Here is a 27347-nt window from a genome sequence, read left to right as displayed (position 1 = left end):
GATTTTTGTTTAGGGTTTGGGCTAACGTTCGAGTTTTGTGGTTTGCCTTGTGTGTCGCAGCGTGCACAATATTCGGAACAATCAAGAGTTGGGTGGGTCGGTTGGGGGGGGGACCTCGATTTCAAGTGCCGGAAATGCCCGCAAGGTCCGGTCCAACACTCGAATCGGTTTTTTTTTTTATTATTATTTTTGAAAGTGTTATTTACATCAGGGTTGTTTTTTTTTTCAAAAATAAAAGACAGAAGAGAAATGTTGATAGATTGATAGACGTAGATATGTGGGCTAATAATATGAGGTGAAGAGAATCGAAAATGATTGACGATAGCGTGAAATTAGGATGAGGTCGTTTTTGTATTTTTTTTTTTAAGGACGGCCAACAGTGTGAGGTAATAATGACGAAACGAATAACAAAAGGATAGTGGAGAAGGGATTTAAAAAAAAACGAGAACAGGAGGGAACATTCATTGTTAATGGTTTCTGTATTGTTTGTTTTTGCCCGTTGTGGCGTGAAAAACAAAACAAAACAAAACAAAACAAAAATGTTTGGTTTATTTAGTTTAGTTTGTGTTTTCCCCCCATCGTTCTACTTGATTGGCTTGTCGACAGACAAGATATAACCATAACAGTTGATTGGGAATCTGTTGAATGCGTTTCAATCTTTACCGGGAAAAAAAAAAAGAAAACGGGCCGGCCGGTTTGACGGTCGTAAAAAATAATGAAAAAAGATGGACTTTCATTTCTTTCCTCTTTTCAATGGCAATATCCATCATGCATAGCTGTTTCTATCCAAATAAAAAAACAAAACAAAACAAAAAGAAAAAATACCTATACAGCACTACATCTGTAATTGTGTGTATACGATCACGATGCCGATCGTGAACGCAACTGATATTTCAATCGGGAGAGAGAGAGAGAGGCCGGCGGAGTTGCAACAAATAATTCGTGGCCGTCATTATTATTATTTTTTTTTTTTTGAAGGCGCACACACGTTTTCTTTTATATACTTGTCGGTTTCTCATCTTCTTCTTCTTCTTTTTTTGTTGTTGTTGTTGTTGTGTGCCGAACTCGGTAATAATAGGCGTCCAATCATCGGTGAGAGCCAACCCTAACGGCGGATGCGCGAAGTGGGTGGAAAAGCTCTCAAACTGATGATCACGATGCTACCGACTCCGGTAAATACGTGGGGTGATGGTATAATACAAGGAATTGTTGCTTCTGCGGCTGCTGTTGTTTGTGCTTGTTGGTTCGATCGTTGCTCGCAAGTTTATCGGTTCGATCTATGCAAATTTCTCCCCCCTCATCGTGTCTTTTTCATTTTTTTTTTGTTTGTTTTTTTTTCTTCTTCTTCTGTTTGTTTGCGATAATGGGCCGATGATGGGCTGATGGATTCGATTGGCGCATCTCTCACGTCACGTTGTTTCTCTTTCGGCCGAATCTTCGATTGCAACGCAAAAGTCGTGTGCCGATTGTAAGTGCGACCGTTGCGGCCGTTGTCTCATTAAAGGGCGCGCACGGCGGCAGTCCCGACCTCTCATCAACAATTCAAATGTTGGACATTAAAGTAGACCCAATTTGAAATTCTTTTTCATTTTTATTTTTGAATATCGGGCCTTGCTTATATAGTTTGTGAACAATGGGGTATACGGCTGGCACAAAGAAATAACAACAAGTCAGATGAAGTCATCGTTATCGGCTCATTTTCTCTGGGAAAGGGAGAGGAGATAGAAGAGATGGTTGTTGTTGTTGTTGTTGTGAAATTCGGTGGTATCGTTTCGCAGGAAAAGAAACAAGACAGACTAGTCGCGGCTTGTGTTGGCTTAGATTCGTAAGGCCCGAAACCAATGTGCGTTTCTTTCGCACAAATGGAGATGAGATTTTTTTATTTGTTTTCCGTCTCTCTTTGTCAGTTTATCTATGCGGGGGGGGTTGCCTCGGTCTTCTTTTTCGTTCATTTGTTTTTTTGTTTTTTTTTTTTGTATTTTTGTTTCCTATTTCCCGCCCACGTGGCAATAAAAGAAACAAGAGTTCGAAATCCGGGATGTTTCAGGTCGCAGTATCGACATAATTTACGAGTCTTTCATACATTTGCTTTCTTTCTCTTCCTCCCGATGCCACTTTCGTTTGAAAAAAAAAAAATAAAAATCTTTATGGAACGAACGAATCCCGTTTGATTCTTTGTCCCTGCAAGATGCTAGGCAGGTCAAAGGTGAGGCGAGCTGTGCCCTGCCTCCAGTAAAAAACAAACGCGGTTACACATTTCTGTCTGTGTGTGTGTGTGTTCTTCTGTACGTCTTTATGAGATCGGTTGTTTTTTTAAATTTGGGTTTCTTAAAAATGTACATGAGCTGTGGGCGAGTGTGCACACAGTGACCTTATTTAAGTCGATTGAACTCGTTCTGCTTATTTTTTTTTTTATTTGATTTCTTTTTATTTTTGGTGCGGCCGCTTTTAAATCAAAACGACTGGTGCGGTTCTACGAGGGGAGGAAAGAAAGCAGAAAAAAAAAATGAATAGCAGTGCGAGAAAGGGAGGGCAACTCTTGTTAGATGTAACGAAGAAGGTATAAGAAAAAAAGAAAAAAAAGGGTCGGATGGAAGCGCGACGCGGGAGATTCATTTGCATGTTGTAATATCGCGCAGTCCCGCCGGTCGCCACCCACAACTCGGAGGTTGTGTCGGTCGTTTGCGAGCCGCAGCGTCTATACATACGGCCGGGACCGCCAATGGCCGGGCCCAGTTCCATATATTTGAGTGGGATGGTTAGCAAGATTAGATAGATATATATATAGTATAAATAGATAGAAAAAGGAAAGGAAAGAATCTCTCCGCATCACCGCCAAGGATTCTCATGTCACTGTTGAAAATGCCGCGCTCGTTGCGCACACAATACAAACCCTTTATTTTTTTTCTTTATTCACAATGAGAGGAGGACGGACTCGAGAAGGAGGAGAACGAACGAAAAAAAAAAATAAAATAAAAAGAATAACTTTGCAGAAGGGGGGGTCTCCTCTTTTCTTGGTCTTCTTTTCTTCTTTTATTTCTTATCTTATTTAATGGATCGTAAATCACGCTTTTCTCTCTCTCTCTCTCTCTTTCAAACCGGAATCATACGCTCCGTGTTTCTTTTTCTGTTTCTATTTCTGTTCCCTTTTTTTTCTTCTTCTTCTTCTTCTTCTTCTTCTTTTATAATATAAAAGAGAGGGAGAGAGAGAGAGCAGCTCCGGCTCAATCATCGTGCTTTAAATATTGATGATGACGTGATTTATATTTTCTCAAAAGGCCAAGTGGAGCCATTTTTCTTTTCTTAAATGGAAGCTTTCCTTTTGTGTGTGTGTGTGTGTGTGTTACATTGAATCGTTTTTTTTTTTTCTTTTTCATTCTTTTGAAATGCAGTCAAACGCTTTACGATACTGGCCCCGAAATTAATACATTTTTGTTTGTTTGTTATTGTTTTTACGTTTGTCCAGGCGATGAACGGTTTCCTCATGATGATGACACAAAACGGCAAGCTCCTCTACATATCCGACAACGCCGCCGAATACCTCGGACACTCTATGGTAAGTGATTTGAATCGGAAATGATTCATTTATCATTTTTTTTTTTTCGCTTCGCCTAGTCAAATGCCCCGTCGAAATCGTTAGCAAACGGACCGTTAAGAAAATGAAAAAGAAAAACTGTCCAATGTTTTTTTAAAAAATGAATAATAATTTTAAAAAATCTAAATAAAAATAGCGAATGATGATGATGATGGAGAAAGCCCGTTTTTTTTTATTATTATTTGATGGCGTTTATACGTGCGCATGAGGGTATCCGAAATGAATGTACTACAAGAGTTGAAAATGGGTGCTGATGGTGGCTCTACGTATCATCAGGGCAGGTTTTAAAACAAACAAACAAAAAATCGTAAGACATGTACCAGAGTGCAATTAAAGTGTGTTGTTCTTCTTCTTTTTTTTTCTTTTTCTTTTCCCCTCTGTATTTTGTTTTGAAATGCAAAAAAAAAAAAATGAAAATATGTTGCGAGTCAAGAGAGTGGTCGACGAGTCGAGGAGCAGGATGAGAGGGCGCCTGTTCCCACGCTGCTGCTTCACCGGTGCTCGTAACATACGGATATGACGGGGCGCCAGAGAGAGAGAGAGAGAGAGTTTAGGCAACCCAACAAAAACAAAAGAAAAGCGTACAATACTACATGATCCATCAGGGCATCTGTTTAAATATAAATATGATAAGGTAATAGATGCGATAGATTTAAAAAACAAAAAACAAAACGAGAAATGCATGGAAAGGAGAAGTTTAGAATAGCTGTTGTTGTATAGATGTGAATCATATACGCTTGTCTTGAGGGTCCCCCGTGTTGTGCTTTGCTTGGACTGCTGCTCATTGAAAGAAGAGAGAGAAATCAGCCAATTTGTAGTCCAACACAACGACTTATTTCATATACATATAAATTTTTTTTGAATATTAAAAAACGGGATAAGAAAACACGGATTGAAATCGAATCAGGACAGTTGTGTCCTGCCTGGCCGCAACAACCCATTGCCTTTGTTGTTGTCCTTATAACCCCTTCTTCTTTTTTTCGGCCTTAATCTTTGCTTTAAAAATAATAATAATAATAATAAAACCCCATTTTCGAGATGTGTCATTCACCGTGTTGATCCGTGCGCACCTCCCGTGACGGGCCTGCCCGTTCTCCAAACACAATCTCTTTTATTTGATTTGATTTGATTTTTTTTTTTCAAGTCTTGTTCGTATTTATGCAGATCATTTCCACTTGTCCCGTCTTTCTTTTATTCCCCCTTTGCTTTCGCTCTGACTCCACGGTACACACATGGAAGAATTCCATAATCCGGCTTTAATTGGGTAGCCCAGGCGGTACTGGGGGAGGGGTAGGAAAGTATTTAAAAATATTTTTAAAAAAATAGACCGGACGCTGATGTAACCAGTAGAGTTCTCTATACAACTTTTGCCAATGGATATATAATATTTTTAAAGCAGAACTATATCAATAGACGAATGAGAAAGAAAAGGGGAAATAAAATAAAAAAAGAATTGGGACTGGCTACAAATTGCCTGTTCTGTTTGGCTGCAAGTGTTCAGCTTCACAAAGAGGTTGGTGGTGATGGATGAGCTCAGCACATTTTAGCAAGTTTTGAAAGAAGAGAAGAAAAAAAGAGAGAGACAGCTGGAACAGCAGCAGCAGCCATGATTCCTTATCTCTTTGCTGCTGTTGCTTTACTTTTTTTTATTATTATTATTATTTATTCCAGTCTTCTCTTTCTTCGATATATTTTTTTTTTCTCTACGTGAATTTTAAAAAAATATGTATTTATATATAGTGTAGATATATGTGCTGTGCTGGACCCGCTTTGCGTACTGGAAAAAAAGCTTTAGGACGTGTCAAAGAGTGGCAGCTTCTAACAAGACTATTGAGACAGACTAAGGAGGATATGCAAAGGGGGGTGTCTTTTTTCTTTTTTTTTTTTTTAGGGGTTCTATTTGTGTTATATTCTCTGCTGTTGTTGTTGTATAGATAGTAGCCAGCCGAGCGGCAAGCAGGTCATTCATCTTATCACAACAACAAATCACCATTTTTTTTTTTTTTTTATACTTAAAAAGGTGTGAGATTTTTTTTTTTTAAGGTCTTATGTGTGGTACAGTACATCTGAGATGTGTGGGCAAAAGAGACAGACCAAAAATAAGAAAAATGAATATTTTTTTTATATAAGATGGAGAATGAAAGGAGAACTCCATATTCACGGGCTGTAGGAATGTTTACGAATTGTAAAAAAAAAAAAAAAAATGTTCCAGACAACAATATGCACCACATTCCAGTACGACTCCGTCATATGGCGCTGAGTTTTCTTTTTTTTTTTTTTTTTCCTTTTTTTTTTTTGTTTATCAAAATGCGGATGAAAATGTATGGGTTGAAAACGGGGTTTATGTTTTGAACGCTATGAGAAAGAGTGGCGAGCATCTTGTTCCAATACGTTTTCCCGATTTCTTCTTCTTTTTACTTGTTTCCATCTCGTTCTCGTTTCCCTCGTTGTGTGTGTGTGTGTGTGTGTGTGTGTGACCCCACTCGCTTTGATATCTTGCTCGCATCGAAATGAATGGATTATGTTAAAACGCGAGGGCGCCGCGTTTCGGATACGTACACGTAAGATACATATATATATACGTACACATATCTATGTAATATATATTTGTTATTTATTTATATGTTGTGTGGTGTGGTGGTAACCCCCACCTCTCGATACGTAACGTAAAAAGCCCGCGACTAAGAAGAAGATTCTCTCTCCGGGACGTCATTTCACATCTGGGGGAAACTATTTTTGAATTTTTCTTTGACTCTTTCTTTTATTTATTTATTTATTTTTTTTTTTTGTATATTTTTATTTTATTTTATTTTTTTTTGCGTTTTCTTATTTAATTTATTTTTTCAATGAATCATCGGATAAATTAAAAGTGGGCGTGTATACACGGTAGTGGGTAATAAAGTCTAAAGATATACAAGAATGGCGACAACCCAACGGCTGCGGTTATTGTGGAAGCGAAAGAGAAAAAAAACGAAATTCTACACAATCGAGAAATTAAGAAGATTTTTTTTTATTTTGTTTTAATACGAAATGAGTAGGAGATAGAACTTGTTCTCTTACTTAAAAAAAAAAATTATAATTTGATTATTTTCTTTTTTATTTGCATTATCCCTTTGGATTGGAGGAGAAATGATGAAACAAACAAAAAAGGGGGGGGGGAGAGATGGTCAAAGTAGCAAAAACTAAGAAAAGAAAAAAAAATAAATAAATTATATGATTGCGTCTGATGAGGTTCTTTTTTTGCCCCGCGGGTCGGTTTGCTGAGGCCGGCCGAAAACTCCGCGCTCCCGCCGAGACAAGATGTCCTTTTCTCACGCTGCGACCCCGTCCGAAAAAAAAATATATATATTTATATATTTCGGTGGATATGCGACGCAAAGAGGAACAAAAACTAAAGTAAAAAAAGACAAGACGCGCGCTATCTGTACATTGTATATAAATATACTATACATTACATAGATATAACTCTTTCCTCTCTCTCTCTCTCTTTCTCCCCCTTTTTTCTTATACCCTTTCTTTCAAACAGCCGATCGCCTATATATACATCTAATATGCATAGAGAGACAAGTACGTCGTATTTTTGTTAAAGAGGTCCATCACACACACACATAGTGGCCGCTCTGTTTGGTATTCAGTTTCTTTCTTCTTCTTTCCTTTGCTTTGCTTTCCTTTCTTTTTCCAGTGTAACTTTGTAGCCGATTAACATCTTGTTTATGTGCCGAACAATCTCGCCGTTGGGAAACGGTTCTGTTTGAATGAAACGGCGCCCATGTGTTTGTGTACGGCGTATCAACTTCTTGATGGCGATATTGAAATCAAATCGAATAAACTAGACTTGTAAGGTTGTGCCGGTGGTCGGTCAGTTGGCGTAGCTAATCGTTTTGCATGAAATCGATGGCTCCATATTTACGATTATTAAATGTTTCTTTTTTTTTCTTTCTGCTTCTATTCTTTGTGCACTTTATGCAGGAGGATTTGCTGATTCACGGCGACAGCGTGTACGATATCATCGACAAGCAAGACCATCAGAATGTGCAAAACGAACTGGGACGACCGCCGGCCAGCGTGGCTGGACCTCACGCCGTTGTTACGCCCGCCGACGACGGCCGCATTTTCCTATGCCGCATGAATGTATCGCGCAACGCTCGTAGGCAAATGCGCTTCGGTGATCAAAAGGTATTTCAAATCGCAAAACAACAACAACAACTCAAACAAACAACAACCTCATTTATTGCATTGACGGAATTTCACCTTTCAATATTTTAAATGTTCCGTTTTTCTTTTCATTTTTGATTCTAATCGACGACTTTGTTTTTTGTTTTTTCTTTTGTTTTGTTACCTGATGCGGTACGTGACAGGTGATCCTTGTCGAGGGCCACTTTGTGTCCTACCTGCCGCTGTGCACGCGCAACGAACCGGTGCTGATCGCCACTTGCACGCCGGTCGCCATGCCGGAGACCCGCGAGTGCGTCGTCCAGGGAGCCACCAACATTTTTACATCGGTTCATAATATGGACATGAAATTCGCTTCCATCGATGCCAGGTAAGAACAAAATAAAATACTTTAAGGTCTGGAAACATAAGCGTCTATTGTTGAACGGCCACACGGAATGGCGTGAAATGCTTTTTTTTTTCGTTCTTTCATTCCAAGTGAATCCCGCGGTACACATTTGAATCGCAAATAAGCGAATCGTTAGAGAACGGAGAGAGGCAGTAGAGTTTCACGCACAACAAGAAAACAAAAAAAAAAATGAAATAAATAAATAAAAAAGAAAAATTTGTTTGGCCATTCAAAATGCCAGTCTGACTTGACTTATGACAAGTCTTCAATCAATTTCAAGACGTGATTGTATCGACGGGTACCTACAGCCAATAACCGTGGAATGGCAACGACTCCATTTCCGATGTAAATTCGTCGACGATCGACTAAGGAGAAAGAAAAGAACAGGAAAGAAAGAAAGAAATACGCAAAGCAGGCAGTTTTCAAACATTTATACAATCGAGAAATGAATCACTTTGCAGACAGAATTGGTCACGGCCTGACACACACACACAACCTCCTTCTTTCTCTGACGTAGTCAGTTCTCTTTTTCTTTTTCTTCTTCTTCTTCTTCTTCTTCTTCTTCTTCTTCTTCTTCTTCTTCGTTCACGGTCAGACGAAGAAATGCGATGGAAATATAAAGCGGAGGATTGGGACAGAGCGCAGTCAAGATAGAGAAAATGGGAAAAAATGATGGCGAAACAAAATGATTTGCTAAAAGTGTCGCGCCCTTCTCTCTCATTTTCGTCCCGTATAATATTTATGTATACAGCAGATGGCGGAATGGGGAGGCAATAGGGTGGCCATAGGGAGGCAATCCCGCCCGGCCCCAACCGGATTTATAGAATGTGGTCGAATGCGGATGCACGATGACAGGGCCGCTTGATGAATGATACTTCCAATTAAAATAAGCTCAAGAGAAACAACACACAAAAAATAAATAAATAGAAAGAGAACATTATAAAAAGAAATGAGCTAACGAAAAAAAAAAATTAAAAAAATGAACAAGGATGAAAATTTATATTTAAATTTGTTGTTTTTAAAAAAATAAATAAAATAAAGAGAGACAATGTCAAAAAAAATGTGTCTGAAAAGAATACGCTGCGCCGTTTAGGAAAACACACGGACCCCGACCTTGGTTCGCTAACAAATGATGATTATCCATTCCTTGAAGGGGAAAATCCGAAATTTCAAAAAAAAACAAACAAAAAAACATGAAAGATAGAGCGAATGAAAGAAAGCCGATAAATAATAGGTTGGACCCCCCCATTTTTGTTATCGGCGTTTTTTGAAAAATATCCAAAAAAAAACGCTCCAAAAGTTTGATCCGGTTTCAAAGTTTCGTGTCTTTTTTTTGGAGGGGGGTGGGGGGAGGGAGGTCTCACGAAAACTAATGACTATATACATTTTTTTTATTTCTCGAAAATTGATTCGGAAAGTGAACGGAAGAATAATAGCCGTCTACCGCTAAAGACAATTATATTTTAAAAAATATATGAATTTAGACCAATGAGAAATGGGGAAAGAGAAGAAGCCACCTGTCAGGTTAGGTGTGTTCGTGCGCGTTCAGAATTTTTGTCACCTGGACGTTTGTAATTGATTGATGACAACAGGATTTTCACTCTTCTTCTTCTTCTTTTTAATTCGCCATCAATTCTGTTTTTTTGTTTTATTTTTTGACGCTGGATTTTGTCAATGGCTTCTAATCGTTAGTGTCATTTGCCTTTTGTTTTTTTTTTTAAATCACGATAATCGTTTGAAATTTTTGTTTTGCTTCACTCCCGAAATAAAAGTCCCGGCGGGCAAAGAGCAAAGAGGCTATACGTATAGAAGAAAAATGGTAACACATGAAATAGCTTGCATGTGTATACATTTAAAGAGAGAGAGAGAGAGATAGGAAAAACGCAATCAAATCGAAAAGAAAAACCACTCGGGACGGTTGATAGGAGGGAAGACAACAAGAAAGAAAAGAAAAAAAAAAAACTGTACCGGAACCCTCGAGGCTATGTTTGGAACAAAAGAAACACTTTACGGTTCCAGCCCTAACGGTCTTGTATTATTGTTATTATTGTTATTATTATTATTATCATTATTATTATTATTTCTTTCCCTCTTTTTTTTCGTTTTTCTTTTTTAACTTCCAAGTAATCATTTGATTCTTGCATTCGAATGAATTTTGCTTCTGACGTTCCCCCCCCCCCCAAACAAAAATTTAAAACAACAAAAAAAAATGACCTTTTTAGTTTTTTTCGGGTGTGGGAGGAAGAAGGGGGGGGGTTTCTCGGGGAAAAACGTTTTCCCCGGCGTGAGTAGAAGAAAGAGAAGGGCTGCCGCAATAAGAGCCACACCCTTCATCCATTTCTGCAACGCGTACTTTACACTATGTTACGTTGGAAGATACACACACACTCATACACACCTATGCCGGACATGGATTTAAAAGAATAACGTTCATATCTGGAGCGTTACAAAACAAAATATTTAAAAAAACAAAAAACAAAAAACAATGTGTTGCGGAGGAGAGAGCGACGAGGATGCCATCTAGCGTTCAAAAATAGCGTTTTAAGTACTCCGCTTTTTAAAAAATTTGATTTTGATGGAAGCCGCGCGGACGGGACGAAATAAATGAGCGTGAAACGAAAATCTATTCATTCGCCTTATTCCTCCCTGTGGTGTATACATCCATAGCGTTTATTATTTCAAACAAACAAACAAACAAATTGTAGAAATGAAAACGCACGATGGAGGTGGTGAAGGAAAGGACGAAAATGGTGGCAAGCCAAGGAAAGGAGGTGGAGGGCGAGACAAGTAGCGTGTGCCTCTTATTCAAACATCCGGCGCTGGCTGGGAGAAGACAGAGCGAAAAGAAGATGAATGCACGTCCTACAATCTTATCTCATCCATCACTCGTGATGGAATATTCTTTTTTTGCCGAGTACATACGCATAGGTGCGCACCTCAGGAACGCGTAGGTTGGCCCCTATATGCCTGCGAACCGTCATCAAGTAGCAACAGCTGCTGCTTGGGACGCACTGAAGGCAGATGATCAAAGCCCTTCGTCCTTTCTTTTTCTTTCTTAGATCTGTTGGTTCTCGCCAGAAAATCTTATCGAATCAAGATTCCAAATCGCGCTTTGTATTACGATTATTTTGATTTCATTTTCCAAGTTTTTTTTCTTTTTTTTTTTCGAAAGAGCTAGAAACATCTTGACAATTTGGACGTTTTGCCCTGTCTTGTACCTTAATTGACGTCCATTCAAAACTATTTCTTTACATTTATTTATTTATTTTTTCTTTTTGGGGAAGGGGGGGGGAGTGCCTGAGAGGTGTCGACTGGCAAAGATTTAGATTTTTATTTCTGTTCTCTTTCGTATTAAAAAAAAAAATACTTGTCAGGATGACGTCTGATCAACATTCCTCATGTTCTTTTCTTTTCGTTTTCTATTTTCATATTATTTCCCTCCCCCCTGGACGCCATCGCTACTGCTGTTACTCTTTTGCTGCAATGGAAACTGTCATCTCATCGGCATACCCTCACAAACCAACGCAACATGAATGACGCAAATAAACAAACATATTTCTAACCGTACCATATCATCGTCTGTCACCCCCCAAAAAAAAAAACAACACACGAAACAAAACAAAACCTATGGCGTCACGCGGAAACTCTTGTTATAGTGGCGAATTCTACCTGGGCTATTCACGGCAAGAGCTGCTCGACGTGTCGTGGTACCAGCTCCTTCACTGGGATTTCATGAGAGAAGCCCAATCCAAGCACAGATTAAGTAATGTTCCATTATATTCATGAGCCGCCCTTTTTTTCTTATCGAACTTTGAATCATTCATTCACGACTGTTTTTGTTTGACCTTCTGACAGTCACCCAATCGGAGCAAGATCGATCCTGCATTCTGCTCGTGCGACTGCAGCGACGCAATGGCACCTGGCTATGGATTCATTGCGTTTTACAGGTATTTGGATTTCATTTGTTTTTTTTTTGTTTGTTTTCTGTGGCCAAACAAATGACGAACGAACGAAATTTGTGTTGTTAGGTTAAGGACGCAACCGAAGCTGGCCAACAACCCGTCATTATCTGTACGAATCAGGTTCTCAGGTGAGTAAAAACGGGACCCAATGTCCATATTTTGTTCATTCAACCATCGTCTTTTGCTAACGATCGTTATCCGTTTTTGTTTTTGTTTTGTTTTGTTCTTCATTTATTCATGAATTCATTTATTCATTCGAAAATAGTGAAAGAGAAGCCCAGGTGATGCGAGCCAACAGCTGGCTTTATCATTTCTATCTGGTGCAGACGAAACTACAGTACGGCATGAATTATGAGGGCCAGCCAGCGGCGCAGCAACAAGCCAGTACGTCCCGTTCGTCAGCTTCTGCCTCTTCGCCTGGCGGCGGTTATGGGTACTCGCATTTGATGAATAATCCGAGTCCCGTGCCGTCGTCTTGCAGCGCGTCCGGTGACACGTCCAACACTCCACAGCCGGTCCATTTTCAGCAGCAACAACAACAACAACAACAGGCACAGCATCTCGTTCCTCCGCCCCTAACGTCCCCCCTGTACGTCCCCCCGCCACCTCCACACCACCACCACCACCACGCGCACAATCATTTGTACTCGTCGCCCGTGATGGATACATATCAGCATTTTGCTTTGCATCCGCAACAGCAGCAGCAACAGCAACAGCATCAGCACCATCAACATCAACATCATCATCATCATCATCAACAACAGCAGCAACAGCAGCAGCAACAGCATCACATCCACCCGCAAAGCGGATCTTCCAATACGACATCTGGCAATGCGAGTAATCCGCATTTCGCCTTCGCTCCGTCGCCGAATGCTGGACACCATCAAACTTATTCGGCCGTTGGAGGACCTTTCGCTCTCGGTCCGCAAGAGCCCAGCCCGTATCATTCCGGTCACCACCAACTGCAGCACAACATCAAAACGGAAGCGTATCTATCGGATATCGGTGACCGGCCGGAATTGGGAGGCTATCACGTAATTCAATTTGTTTCCTAAACTTTTTATTTTATTTTAATTATTATTTTTTTATTACTGATTTTTTTTCTTATGTGCAATAGATCAAAATGGAAGCGAAATCGGACGAATTCCAGCAGGCGTCTGCGATGGATTCGACGGCAATGGGATCTGGCGTGTACGGATCCAGCGCTGTCAAAGAGGAACCCGTAGTTATCGAATCGCCGGAAGATCCGATGAGCCCAGCGTCATCGCCGCCGCGCAAACGGTACAGACTGATGGCCGCCACCTTGCCCAGTTCCACTCCGCCGTCGGCGTTCCCTCCCAACGGAAGCGGAAGCGTCGGGGAGAATCAACAGTTGCACCAGCAAACGCATCCGCAACAGCATCAACACCAGCAGAACGATTGGCATCGAAACCACCGCAACGATCATCATCCGCATTCCGGTTACGGCCAATCGGTCTGGCCCAACGCCGGATGGATCAACACGAGTTATCCGGTCGGATTGGCCCAGCTGGAAGAGGCGGGCTACGATAGCCCCGACATGGCCTACGATCGCGATAGTTCCTTCTCGCCATTGATCGGAATATCCATCGGAAGGGCATCGTCTCCCTTATCGGCCTCCTCGCCATCCAACCACGCCCAGCAGCAGAGAAGATTGTTGCTGCGCCGCAAGCAACACCAGCCGGCCTCCGCCATGGATTCGTCCGATTGTTTACCGCACGGCCGCTACCATGCGGCCGAGACGATTCAACGCGTGTCGGATGTCTCCATCACGATGCCTCCGGAATTGTCGCCTCTGGGTTACGTCCTGACACCGGCGCCTACGCCGCCAGACGCCGAAGAAGCGCCTTCCGTTTCCTACCCCCAGAGCGGCAGCATCGTTGAGATGGAGCAGCGGGTGCCGGCCTCGTTGTCGTCGGATCCGGAGGGGGCCCACAGCAGCATGAGTTTCATCAACGCGGCCATTTTGAGTGGTCAGAACGACTTGGTTGAGAACCAAGCCATCCTGCTCGTTCCGGCCAATCGCCATTATGTGTATCATGCGGCCTCGTCCAGTGCGGCGTCTGGGGCGTCGGCAGCGTCGGCCGCGCCACCCGTCGAAACGGCGTGTGATCCCACTCATCCTACACCGTCGGCCGATTACCATACGCCGGCCACGCCTACCAGTATGGATTATCCTAAGCCTTAATTTGAGCGCGCTCAACGCGCGTTAAACGTCCAGCACGTTGTCGACTTTGCCTTGCAAGTATTTTTTTCTTTTTTTTTCTTTATTTTTTACTCTTTAAGTGTCTTGTGTATGGCATATTGCCAACTGAATGGCATTAACTGACTAGTAGCAGGATTTTTTTTTCTTTTATTATTTCATTTTCTCTCTTTTGTTTAATTACTTTAAAAAAAAGAACATTTTTAAAACAAATTATCCACAATTTTAGTTGGCAGAGAAAGATGAACGGACATCCTCTTTTGCTTCAAAAATTAGGCCTACTATGTGTGATCACGAATATTTTTTTTTCTTTTTTTTTTCGTTTTTTTAGACGATTCAATCCCTAATATAGTGGTATACGATCCCGTAAATGGACTTTAATTTGGTTCTAAACCAGCCAGCACTTTAATTCCTTTTTTTTTTTTTTTTTTAAGTTTTCCTTTTTTTTTTTTATTTTAAAAAAAATTGTTGTCTTTGTGAAGTGTTTTAAAAATGCGCTCCGTCCTTTTATGTGAACGTGAATTCTGACACGTGATTGCCCACCAGTTAAAAAGATCCTGAAACGATACTCGCCGCCTGTTTGCATGACGCAATCATCGACATTCCTTCATCTTTTCCTAATCCAAATTTAAGTATGCAAATGATTTAAAAAAAAAAATTAATAATAATAATAATATGATGTTTGAATAATCTATTAAAGAAAACAAACTCCCCGGTGATGGTATTTTGTTGCCAATCTTGCTTTATACGATGAAAACCAAATGGGATTTCTAATTAATCTGCCATTATGAATTTATGTTCATGTTCGTCTCAATCTATCTCCATCGCTGTTAGTGCAATAGTGTTAATTCTCCAATGCTGTAGCGGATAGGATTTTTTAAAAACAACAACAACAACAACAACAAAAAAAACATCTTCGCATAGCCACCTCTCCAAAAAGAAAAAAGAAAACAAATCCCATCACGTCTTCCTTCCGTACGTAAATCATGACAGCGATCTCTTGATGAAGGCGCCACCCCATTTTTATAGCCGTAACGGGGGAGAAAAAATAATAAGAAATAGAAAAAAAAAAAAACTAGCCTCTACTCGAGCGGTTGTGGCCTTATTCGACTGTAAAAGATGTGAAGTGAATCATCTTTCATCTCCACTTTGCCACTTTCTTTTTTTTTTTTGTTTGTTTGTCTTATTTCCTCTTTTCGCAAATTTATCACACTTTTCCGTCCCTCCCGAAAAAAAAAACGGGGCCTCAAATATTTTTCAATGATTGCTATGTAGCCCATATATTATCAGAGATACAAATAAAAATAAAAACTATGATTTAAAACGATGCAAATCTAATAATGGAAAGACAAAAAATGTTTCAGATTGCGGTGCTTTGTTTGATATCGATGTTCTAATCTTTTGCCATTACCACATGGAAATTGTGGTCTGAATTCCGCCACTTACATAACCAGTATTTTTGGATCCACAATTATTCATGTACTATACAATCCGTCTGGTCATAGTACATGACAGTTTTGCGATTGGAGCCTGGCGGAAGGTTATTTCACATTGCTAACTAACATCTTGTTAATATTCGTGGCATTGATTGAGCACGGCAGCCGTGCAGATTGGACGCGCTCAGCTCGGAACAGCTGTTTCAACAACAAAAAAAATGTGTACAACATGACGCAGCGTATCCCGGATCTCATTTGTTGTCGTCGTTTCTACGGGATAACGCCAGTAAGGGACCAGGATTAACTGCATTCAAATCAGGTATCTGCCGAAAAAAAGGCAATGCCCTAGTTAGATTATTTGTACAATTAATAGATATGTGTTTAATTATTTGTCGAATAAATACAGGTGGTAGTGATTGACGCACGGAACTTACCCATCAACGTGTAGTTCGTACACTGTAAATGTACCTGGTGCCCAGAGACGGACAACATAACGTGGATCGACGCTCACGGGTCCACCGCCGATTGGCTAAACCTTGCAGATCTATTGGTTACACATTGAAATTAATATTGATTTTGGACCAAATGTTTTTTTCTTTTTTTATCGAGCTTAAAGATTTGCTTAGGTCCTACTAGCCAAAAGCTGTTCTCAACGAGTAACCGATAGAACGGCAATAACAAAGAAACATGTTTCGTGCCGAACAGCAGCTCTGAGGGGTTTAAAAGCTGAACGGCTAATCAGTTGGACATCACTCGTTGTCGACGCCAAGTCTCCATAGTTTCCATTCAAGATGCGTGCCACTTTTCTGGTAGGTCTATGCCAATTTTTAAGAGCTCTCAGTTTTAGCTACTTGTTTTTTTTAGTGGTGTAACACGAATTAAAATTCAATTTGTTGTTTTGTTTTTTAAACTAGACTCTTGGGCTATTTTGCCTGATTGGTTTCGTTTATTCCAATGTACTTCCTGCTTTCGACGGTACAGGCAACGGTACGAAAACACGTTCTATTGACATTGTATATTTCAATATCTAAAGATGAAATAATTAACTATTTGAACAATATAGCTGAGTTTGACGAGCAAAGCTTGAGGTCAGACGATGATGGGGAACTTGACCAAATTGTTGGTGGTACTCCAGCTGCCTTGGGAGAGTTCCCTTTCCAGGTAACTCATTCATTTCCAACTGTTTACGATTCTAAACTTGATTAACATTGCATTTTAATCCCTTTTTTTTTGTATGTCGTTATTGTTGGCTGAGCCTTTGTTGACATATAATCCTAATCATGATAGATCATCTTTTTCAGGCCGCCTTGATCCTTGGCGGTAGTCTGTGCGGTGGTACCTTGATTTCGCCCTCCATTGTCTTGACGGCAGCCCATTGCTTAGCCGGGTATGTAAACTAATGTATACATCAAGCATTGATTTTAACTTTAAAAAAGAACACATTATCGGGTTTTCTCTCGTTTCGAAAATTATCATAAACGATTTTATAGCAAGAGAAGCAAATGAAATGTGTGTCTAATCAAGCCTTGAGCCTAGAAATAGTCAAGTAAAATTCAATATCGCCATTCACCTGGCCAGTGATATCGTTCGTGTCGCTAACCTGTTTGTAGTTTTAAAATTGTATTACTTATTTGTGTATTTATTTCTCTCCTTTTGTAATGCAGCAAAACTCAAGCGTCGGTTGGTACGTTTACCGTGAGGGTTAATACCCTGACGCTAAGCGGCTCAACAACCGGTTCCGTCACCAGAGGAGTCACGAGATTTATCAACCATCCTAATTATGTTCCTAGGACCAATGTAAGAATTTTATCCATATTAACCTCGCTGAAGCAATCATTCTGTAAAATTAAGATGACGGCGCTGACCTATCGTGTACAAGTCCTTTAAATGTGCCTGCTTTCGTGGGTGGAATGATCGATTGATAAGAACGAATCGATGCATAACAAGATCTCATCAATCATTTGACAGGACAACGATATCGCTTTGTTGAAACTATCGTCGCCGATCACAAATGTCAGGCTGGCCACTCTTCCAGCACCTGCATCTTGCGGCTCGTTCAGCACGTATGCCAGCCAAGCCGCTGTTATCGCCGGTTGGGGAACCACCTCATCCGGTAGGAAACTATACAACATTCAAACGAATTGCGTGTTGGCATTTCTAATTGTATTATTTTTCATTTACTTTGCTGTTGGGGTCGATTAAAAAGGAGGAAGCATCTCGCGGGCATTGCTTAAGGCTACCGTTACCGTCTTGGACAATACCGTCTGCCAGCGCCAATACAGCACTCTTACCGACAATATGATCTGTGCTGCCGCTCCAGGCAAAGACACCTGCCAGGTAATTCTCACTTTTTTATGGTGTCATTGAAAATACGTTCATTAATGTCGGAACGGTATTTTTGTGTGTGTGTGTTTGCAAACAGGGTGACAGCGGTGGCCCAATGATGGTCGGAGGCGTTCAAGTTGGTATCACTTCCTTTGGCAGAGGTTGCGCCGATCCCAATTTCGCTGGTGTCTACACCCGAGTTACCAGATACGTTAGCTGGATTTCCACCACTTCTGCAACGATTTAAAGTTCTTGATTTTCCAAAAGGACGACGTCAACTGAAATTGCAACGCAGCTGATTCCATCTGATAACTATCTAAATCGAAAAATATATTGTTTAGTCCTGTTTAGAGTAGAATTTTGACATGAATGTCGGCATTGGGAGTATAAGGTATAATAAACATTTTCATTGAGCAAATAATCTAATTCCTTAAATAGTACAACCATAAATCCACGTTTGCGGGTCACCTTCAGTCTTTGGCCTAAAGCATTGAGCAAGAAATAATTGTGCTGTGAAATTCAGTCAGCTAGTTGATTGGATTTCTTTGCTTGCTCAAACAACACGCCTGCCAGTAGATGAGAGTTATATTTAAATGAACAAATACGAATTTATTTTCTCCTATTGTTTTGAGTCTCCTGATAAGTTTTCTGACCAATGAAAAGATACTCGACAATATGACATGATCAGTAAAATATTTGTTTTCTCCTTAGTTATGCAATTTTAGAATAAAAGGGAATTAGTCAAAAGTGGTTTTGAGCGCAACCACTTTTCGTTCAAATAACTTAAAAACTATAGATCCCTCGTAGAAATAAAGTTTCATTATCCTCGTTAAATTTTGAATCTAGACCATGTATTTTTGGTCAAATCTAGAATTCAGTCAAAAATGAAAAATTGGGAATTCTCCTTTTCATCGAAATCTGCAAAAAATGAAATCTCTTGGAAATCGTTCAAAAATACTCACGTGATACTCAAAATTACGGAACGTAATTTGAGCTATATATATTTTTTTTTTTCTTATTTCACCATTTATTTGGGGAAATTTATAGAGAACCTGCACTGCCATCTAATGAAGATCCACCTTCAAACAAATACACACACTGTACTGTACTGTACCCTGCGCTCGATTTTAAACATTCTTTTTGTTACTAATTACTACAGTGAAATTTGCCATTTTTTGTGCCATCCTTAAGGACACCTTTTATCGCGATACTTAATTATTTCCACGATATATTGAAGGTGGATAGAAATAGAAACTGCCAGACGAAATTGGAGGTTTTCTCAACTGTTCTCTCGGAATGATGTCAGTGTCAGGCATACAAGCAGTAATTTCTATGTTCAGACATTCCCACTTTCTTCTTCGTTCGTCCCTTCGGTGAAAAGAAAGGAAACACACAAGAACTTGATGTATAATCTGCTTGCATTGTAAAAGACAACAATCGAGACAAGCGTATACTATCGTTAATAAGTGTATAAAATTCATAATTTTTTAAACGACTGTGATAAATCTATTGCCCAAGACGAATTCTGATTTCAACAAACAAGATTATTGGGAAAACTTTTCGAAACAAGAGGCAAGAATTCATTTGAATGGTAAACTATATTTGCACATTATTTCTTTTAGTTTTCATTTTCTGTCACACAATATTTTCATATATTCAGTTATGGCATCTATCAGCAGGCATTAGTATGCTTCATACATAAATCAACCCATGAGTTGATAGAATCAAACATTCTATTTGACGTTTGAAATTGTAGAAATTTCTTCACTACGTGCTGATGTACACGGTACTGACTTCAGGTAAATACGCTCTTTCAATAACATATCAGTAGTATTTTTTGTTTACTCCTGGCTTTGACATGCAGCTATACGACAATGTTGATCTACATTTGTATCTTGTTGCACCAAGAACATATATTTCAGTACCTTCTTCTAAAGGTTTCACAATAAAGCTATAATTGTAAAACGTTGTTACAGGATGGATGATTCGCGTCTGCCGATTTGATGAGTACAAACATCAAGAATATTCTACTGATTTGGAACAAAAAGCAAGGGGGTAGTATTGTGTGTTGAGGCTTATGGAAAACAGGGTTTTTTTCTGATATACAAGTAAGTTTTCCATGCCGTATTACTTTTTTTACGTAAACCTTGTTTTCAAACTTGTCACGCAGTGAGTCATTTTAAAATTTTTTCTATAGAATTATGTTGCTTCTTTGCTTTATTGGACGGCAGATTTAGATCACGTGTCTACTGTGAAAGAGATCATGTGTCTCAACGAAAATGGCTCTCTCCGTTTGCGACATCAGACCTCCCCAGTGTCTCATTCTGATGCAGAACTCTTGAAATCAAGTTGAACGTTTTTAACCATCTCAGGACAAAGCTGAAGCTTTAGGTCTGTCGGCTTTTTCTGCTTGTAAACCGATTATTAAAACTCATTGAAATGCAATTTATTGTCTAGTTTGCAGAAGTTATTAGAAAAGTCGTCGCTTTTTGGTTAGTTTCTTGGCCGTCTGATGCATCAGTTGGAATGATGTTCACTTCCTCGACATCATTACTCACGTAATTTAATAACTTTGTGCTTCGAAAAAAGTTGTACTAATCTTCAATTTTTAAAAGAAAACTTATGCATTATTCTTATCTCGAGGTTATATCGATCCGCAAAGGTAAATCGGAAGACTTAGAGGGTATTCTTTTCCTTGACACAAGAACGATAATTTAAGCATTAGCAAGTCATTCGCATACAAACAGATCAAATCCACGAGGTATTGCGCCTCGTCCGGCAACTTACCATCCAGCAACGCATCCATCAACAGAATGTTTATGGATCAATGGTTATATCGTCGTCATAATCATTAGAAGGTCAATGGTGGTCATAGTGGTTCACCCCCTTGAGAGTGAGTTGGTTGAACTAAATAAATTTATGTTGATGATTCGTGTTATCGTTAACGTTTACGACTGAAAATCATGACTTCAATTTTCACTCTACACAATTTCTATTATTTCTAAGTTTCCACATGTTGCAGCTAGATTATATAGAAATACAGTCAATATGTTCATGTAAATCATGGCTCTGTGGTTGAGCACAAGTGTGATATGCCGATAGTCAAGGATCGATTCTCGACAGAGTTAAAATGCTATATGGTTACAAATAAGTTCAAGAATCTTGTACATGCAACGGTAAGCACTTTCAACTAGTGTATAATTCTGGAATATCACAAGATGAATGCGAAGTAAGACAGGGAATATAATAGCGGTAAAATAATCGAATGCTTTTTATGTACAACTTTACCTAGGTACAGCAATGTGCAAGAGCAGTAGAATTTATGACGATATCTGTAGTAGCTCAGTGGTAGAGCATTGACTGGATAAACTAAATGTAGTGGGTTCAATTCCCAAGCATCACATGTTCAATGAATGAGTACGTAATTAGAGAGTCTTATAAAAAGCAATGTACGTTCATACGACTGGAGTACAATCAACTAGAATAAAATCTCCTATGAAATACAAATAGAAGAAAATGCATAAAACGAAGCAACATAAAATTAAACTTTTTAAATACTTGTATTGTTTAAGTAGTAGTTAGTAGTTTAAGACAGTGCCCCCGCTTGCCATAACCCAAGACAAGCCGAGACACTATCTCAATCAAATTTGAACCCCCGGGGAGATTACCCGGGGAGTGGCTAAGAGAAGCCGGAAGAGGATGGAAGGTTTCGGACAAGTTTTTACGTGAGCGATTAACCGTTAATTCGGATTTGTGGGTAGCCTCTTCGCCCTCCAATGATATCACAGAACTTGAGGACCCCCACGTCCCCTTTCCGGACAGCGCACTCACAACCTTTGCTGCTGATCACAGTAGGGGCATGACCCCCTACGGGCTTATCACAAGTCAAGGGGAAACGGGGCCACAGAAAAGAAGGGAGCCCAGATATGCACTTCAATTTATAAAAATTTTTATATTTTATCTTCGAGATGAATCAGCGACTGAAGGTAACGTGCAGGTAGCGTCCTTTTAAATTTCCGCATGCCCTTCCAGCTGTTGTCGTTTTAAAATCTCGTTCAAGAATGTACCTATTTTGATCCAGTATGATTATTAACCTATGTTGGCCTAAAGGAAACAAAACATTAATCAATATATAAACGATTGCCTATAAATATGTATTCAATAAAATCGTGCAATCCTTCCTTACCTCTTGTTCTGGAGAACTGATAGTATTCATTGTATTCAGCTAATGGTTCTCCAGATCTCCTTGGATTTTAACATTCATCTTGCATGGAAATCATCCAGTCGGCATTTGGTCATTACTTTCCTCTTTAATACATTCTGTTGATGGATGCGTTGCTGGATTGTAAGTTGTCGGACGAGGCGCAATACCTCGTGGATTTGATCTGTTTGGATGCGGATGACTTGTTAATGCATAAAATTTCCGTTAATTATGTCAAGGAAAAGAATACCCTCTTCCAATTTACCTTTGAAGGTCGATGTAAGCTCGAGATAAGAATAATGCATCAAAGTTTTCCTTTAAAAATTGAAGATTAGTACAACTTTTTTCGAAGTACAAAGTTATTAAATTACGTGAGCAATGACGTTGAGGAAGTGAACATCATTCAAATTAATGCACCGGACGGCGAAGAAATTCTAACCAAAAAGCGACCATTTTTCTAATACCTCTGCAAACAAGACAATAAATTGCATTTCAATTAGTTGTAATCATGGGTTTACAGGCAGAAACCGACAGAGCTAAAACTTGAGCTTTGGCCTGAGATGGTTAAACCTTTCAACTTCATTTCAAGAGCTCTGCATCAGAATGACACACTGGGGAGGTCTGATGTCACAAACGGTGAGAGCCATTTCCGTTGAGACACATGATCTCTTTCACAGTTACACACATTATCTAAACCTGCTGTTCAATGAAGCAAAGAGGCAACATAATTTTACATGGTTAAAAAATGCTATTTTTATTATACCTGTTTGGTTTTGTAAAAATGATACCCATTTACAACACAGTCATGCCCACTGTGAATATCATCTATCACTCATGGCTCTGTGGATGGGTGTCTGCTTGGAAAGCTGAAGATTGTGGAATAAATCTCCACTTGTGGGAAAAATTGATCTTAAGTAATAGGTCATGTGTTGTTTCATTTTACCAATTTACCATTTGTTTTACAGAACTAGTAACAAGAAACAAATGTATCATCCTCCAACTTCAGGTTTTTCCTGCTTATTTAAGAATACCAAAAAGTCACTTTATTAACATGATTACAGATTTGTCTATTACCTTAAACATCTTTTTACAGCCTTTCCAATGACTCTTAGTTGGCATCAAGACATCCTATATTCTTTGTTTCAAGAAGCAGGAAAATATTTATGATACAAGAGTCCTCTAAAGAAAGTCAACAGCTACACAATTTCCTTAAGGGAAGAGTCTTTTAATACCATGAAGTCTTATGTTCAATAACAGTTTAGCTATTGTAAATATTTGTCAAAGATTTGCATGTAACAAGCCAAATATAAAACAAAATTACTGTTGATAGGTCATATTTTTGCACACTGTAGGGCCTGCTGTAGGGCGCGGATAGGAACTGCACCTTAAGATATGAAAACATTATCTGACAGAAAATAAAAACTGAAAAAAAGTAACATGTAAAATACACTGTACTGAACCGTTCAAATGACGTCTAGTGAAAATTAACCAGTAGCCAAATAGAATGTTTAAAAAGGAACGCACAGAACATTTATTATCCCCACTCCCACAGAACACGTCTCAAATTCCTAACAACTAGGCCACATCTGATCTGATGAATCATGAATTTTTACTGCAGACGATCCACTCAACAGTGTAGCCATCTATTGATAAGATATCTAGTTTTACTTGATTAATTAAGCCCGTTCCCCGTTGTATAAAAAATCGGCTTAGAATTTTGACTTGGAAGTTGGAATTCAATAAAATGTATCCTAATACAACCAAAATGAGATGCTAATTCCGAATAAAATATTAGTTTTCCACTCAATTAATCAAATTTTGGATGAAACGGAACCAGAGTAGCAAACACTTGGAATTTAAAAAAACCCAAAACTAAGTTTTTAAAAGGGCAGCAATTTTTTTTTAAGGTGGTTTAACGAGAAAAATAACAATTTAATCGAAATCAACATTTTATTTGGATCATGCTTTGCCATATGATTTTTGTCGAATTCCATGAGATGTCGTTTTTCGCAGATTTTGACAAAAGTGGGAAGGCTATATACCCTTCCCACTTTTTCCATTTTTGCCAAAATTTCAACTTTCGTTTAAAATACATGATTTCAATTCAGAATTGAATGCTAGTCAAGGAAATCAAGTTTATTTTTCGATTGGCTTTATACTTTTTTTAAACTTAACGTTAACAACAAAATATAAAGTTGGGATGGTAACAATACTTTATCTTCGTTTATTTTAAAATCGGCCAATTTAACAAGAAAACCATTTACTTAATCGAATTTAGCTGTCAGTTTTTAATATACTGTGTAATTCTTTTTCTCCAACCGCGATTAGCGGGAACCGTTGAGTATAATCAAAGAATATACGGTTACCGCTATTCAATAGCACTTCCCGAACGGAGTGAAGGCCCCTATAATTTGGTTAATTTGATACTAATATTGCAACACCGTATAGTGAAAATCAAATCCAGTCAGGTAGCAAAAAACCGACCAAACAAGACCGACTTTTCCCAATTGTTAATTATTTATTTTTCGAAATCCAATTGTTACAAAAATCCAAGGTTTGGATTCGAAATTGAACGACGATGTGAGAAAATCGAGTTCGTTTTGAATTGGAAGTCATAGATTGTGTTATTTAATTTCACATTGCTTGTAAATTGTAAAAAAACCAACAAGATACTGTTTTATCCAAAAACCACTAAGTCAGCGCGACAACTAAATTTTATTTGCAATTATTGTTGTATTTTAGTTATTGCAGATTAGGTGTAGAGAATCCCTAATCAAAATCCTAAGACCAATTTTGTTAAAAAAATATGTTATTGAACAGTTATATAAAATTGGATTTCATTACAACGTGTTACGTATTTTCTTACCCAGAAACTGCCGATTAGAAATACTTAATTTGATTGCTACATCATGTACTCCATCATCGTACCTTTTGTTTAACTGTTACGTAAAAATTAACGTAACGGTGTTAATTTAGCTAGGAGTAAACTGCTGGAAGCCAAACTTCCAACAGTTAACCACCCGTATGAAGTACTGGTACTATCACATATTTGAATACCTTGCTAGCACAAGATGTTTGCCATGGAATTGCACTACTAAAACTCACAACTTTCCTGTAAATCGTCTGGTTAATGGTAGTTTTACCATTATTAATAATAACCATACCATTTTCTAGGACGTAATGAAAATAACGAGTCATCCAATGACAAGATAACAAACTATAACTCACGTACGTGCAGCAGAATCGAAAGGAGAAACCCAAATGTCTGGCAGAAGTAAAAAACATGACGAACTAAATGCCCTGTATCACGACCACCTAATATAATTAAAATTATTAAAACGACATGAAGACCTACACAAATAAAACCGTAACTATAACTAAAGAGCAAACTAAACACGCCCCACACCAACATAATACGGAACATAAATAAACAGCCGGCACAAAATCACAGAAATGCACGAACTAAGTACTGGTAACATACCTACGAAATTAAAACCAACACCCTAGCAGGCCAGTTACAGCATGACTACAACACGCAACAGTTACTAAAACCCAACAGACACCCTCAGTTAGTAATTCAAAGTCAACCTACTTATGCAAACTCACCGAACGGTAAACAAACCGAGTGGAACAAAGATTAGCTCATTTAAAACGAGAAATCATGCACGAAAAACTTGTCCGTAACATTCAAATACGTGCAGCAGGTGCAATGAACCAACCCATAGAAAAAAAAATACTTCAAGACTACCAGAAAGTAAGAAGACGAGAACCCTGACAAAAACCAACCAAATTAGCATTGCAGATCCACTGAAACAACGCACAAATGACCTGACGGCTGCCAAGTCTATTCTTGAAAAAGCCAGAACGCCAAACATACAAAGACAAAACAATTTACACATTAAACTGCCCAGCAATGGCCACATCGGAGAAGCACTGCGTCAATACCTGAAAAAAGGAACGGTGAAAAACTCAGTAAACAGCAGAACACGTGAAACAATGACTTTCAAGCAGCTATCAGACGATGCAAGCCAACCTATCCATCAAAGACGACCCCTTTTAGAAGAGAAATTTATCTCGCCTTTCCAGGACTTCCAAGTGGGAACACCAGAACAGCCACCTCCACCATCAGGACATATTGGCCGATAAAACACCAGAAAACCTAGACAGAACAAGCCAATTACCAAAGCCCAAAACAAAAATCAACCTTAAATACTATTCCTTTCAGTTAGAACTAATACATAACTCCTCCATGAATTGTCAGCAAATAATTTTAATCACAAGAAACTTGAAGAAAAAGTACCAAAATAATCCTTACCACCAGTTTCCATTTCACACATTAAAGGATGCTGAACTTGACTGCATTAATCTTTACTGCCAAATGCTGAAGAGCATAAGAAATTAGAAAAATCAAGTTGTTATTTTCTACCAATGATGAAAATTACCTCTTTACACATTGGAAATCTCTAATCCTAAATTCACAGCAACTAGCACCACAGACACCAAGAGACTAGAAACCCAACAAGTCTGAGGGAATCATCAAGACCCATTGGGCAAGCAAAACATCTGAAATGACAATCCAAAACAATAAGCTTTAGTGCATAGTTATAGAAGATGTAGGATGGAATACTGTGCTACTATCAGATAGGAGCGAAAGACTAATGCTTAATGTCCAGCACAGTCATTAGGATGTATGTTGTCATCATTGACATAGAAAAACTGCAACATAGAAATTTCATCTACCTTGGCAGCAAAAACTTGCAAATTTCTAGATACATCAGATTGGTGAGAAACAAATCGGTGATATAATCTGGGGGAACTTGGACGGACACGTGGTCTTCGAATCCATGATTATTTGTATCACATCCATAATGCTCACTGAAACTTTAAAAAGAAGAAAAGAATGTGTACAGTACTTTACCAGTTTACATCAAACATCCATGCATTATATTTAGACGTCAAAACACAATTACGGAAATAACTAAAAATTTTCAGTGTAAACTCACCAACCTTTTGAAAGTACTGATACTTTTCCCACAGCAACGAGAG

The 27347-nt window shown here is 38.9% G+C and overlaps 2 protein-coding genes and 2 long non-coding RNA genes across 20 annotated transcripts in view; 3 read left to right on the top strand and 1 right to left on the bottom strand.

The window, feature by feature from the left end:
• The window catches only part of LOC116921315 (protein single-minded), a 46139-nt gene extending 30473 nt beyond the window's left edge, over nt 1-15666 (top strand). For 4 of the 6 annotated variants that reach the window (XM_045172202.1, XM_045172203.1, XM_045172205.1 and 1 more), the window contains exons 4-11: nt 3467-3556; nt 7565-7771; nt 7954-8138; nt 11813-11919; nt 12012-12103; nt 12185-12246; nt 12384-13152; nt 13236-15666. In XM_045172202.1, coding sequence (XP_045028137.1) covers nt 3467-3556; nt 7565-7771; nt 7954-8138; nt 11813-11919; nt 12012-12103; nt 12185-12246; nt 12384-13152; nt 13236-14324 — 2601 coding nt within the window. In that variant the 3' untranslated portion in view covers nt 14325-15666. The remainder of the gene's footprint in view (nt 1-3466; nt 3557-7564; nt 7772-7953; nt 8139-11812; nt 11920-12011; nt 12104-12184; nt 12247-12383; nt 13153-13235) is intronic. The other 2 variants (XR_006645374.1, XR_006645373.1) reach the window with 2 other exon arrangements.
• Nucleotides 15667-16432: 766 nt separating this feature from the next.
• Nucleotides 16433-18518, top strand: LOC116920110 (trypsin alpha-3). Its single transcript, XM_045172207.1, has 8 exons — nt 16433-16584; nt 16690-16762; nt 16839-16936; nt 17077-17162; nt 17440-17572; nt 17744-17888; nt 17982-18112; nt 18198-18518. The coding sequence occupies exons 1-8, from the start codon at nt 16567-16569 to the stop codon at nt 18345-18347; spliced, it is 834 nt and encodes a 277-aa protein (XP_045028142.1). The 5' UTR covers nt 16433-16566; the 3' UTR covers nt 18348-18518.
• A 927-nt stretch (nt 18519-19445) lies between these two features.
• Nucleotides 19446-21029, top strand: LOC116935176. 3 transcript variants are annotated; one of them, XR_006645547.1, is made up of 6 exons: nt 19446-19691; nt 19761-19899; nt 19965-20021; nt 20077-20208; nt 20298-20491; nt 20558-21029. It is a non-coding gene; the product is annotated as an uncharacterized LOC116935176 (long non-coding RNA). The 3 variants fall into 3 exon arrangements; XR_004401172.2 differs by lacking the exon at nt 19965-20021 and having other exon boundaries at nt 19447-19691; nt 20558-20762; nt 20848-21029; XR_004401170.2 differs by lacking the exon at nt 19965-20021 and having other exon boundaries at nt 19448-19691.
• Nucleotides 21030-21946: 917 nt separating this feature from the next.
• On the bottom strand, nt 21947-23889 carry LOC116935177. Of its 10 annotated transcripts, none has more exons than XR_006645874.1 (8): nt 23623-23889; nt 23376-23563; nt 23253-23317; nt 23065-23192; nt 22673-23000; nt 22567-22616; nt 22287-22485; nt 21947-22204 (listed from the first exon to the last, which is right to left on the bottom strand). It is a non-coding gene; the product is annotated as an uncharacterized LOC116935177 (long non-coding RNA). The 10 variants fall into 10 exon arrangements; XR_006645876.1 differs by having other exon boundaries at nt 23065-23187; XR_006645868.1 differs by having other exon boundaries at nt 22287-22503; nt 23253-23314.
• Between the last annotated feature and the right edge of the window lie 3458 nt (nt 23890-27347).

This window comes from Daphnia magna, linkage group LG4 (assembly GCF_020631705.1).
Source record: "Daphnia magna isolate NIES linkage group LG4, ASM2063170v1.1, whole genome shotgun sequence".
Taxonomy (NCBI): domain Eukaryota; kingdom Metazoa; phylum Arthropoda; class Branchiopoda; order Diplostraca; family Daphniidae; genus Daphnia; species Daphnia magna.
Note: the sequence above shows the minus strand (reverse complement) of the source record. Positions and strands in the feature narration are given on the sequence as shown.

Coding starts and splice junctions, on each gene's coding strand:
- LOC116920110 (XM_045172207.1), top strand. Junction 17,163..17,439: donor GCAGCCCATTGCTTAGCCGG/GTATGTAAACTA, acceptor TTTGTAATGCAG/CAAAACTCAAGCGTCGGTTG. Junction 17,889..17,981: donor TTGGGGAACCACCTCATCCG/GTAGGAAACTAT, acceptor TCGATTAAAAAG/GAGGAAGCATCTCGCGGGCA.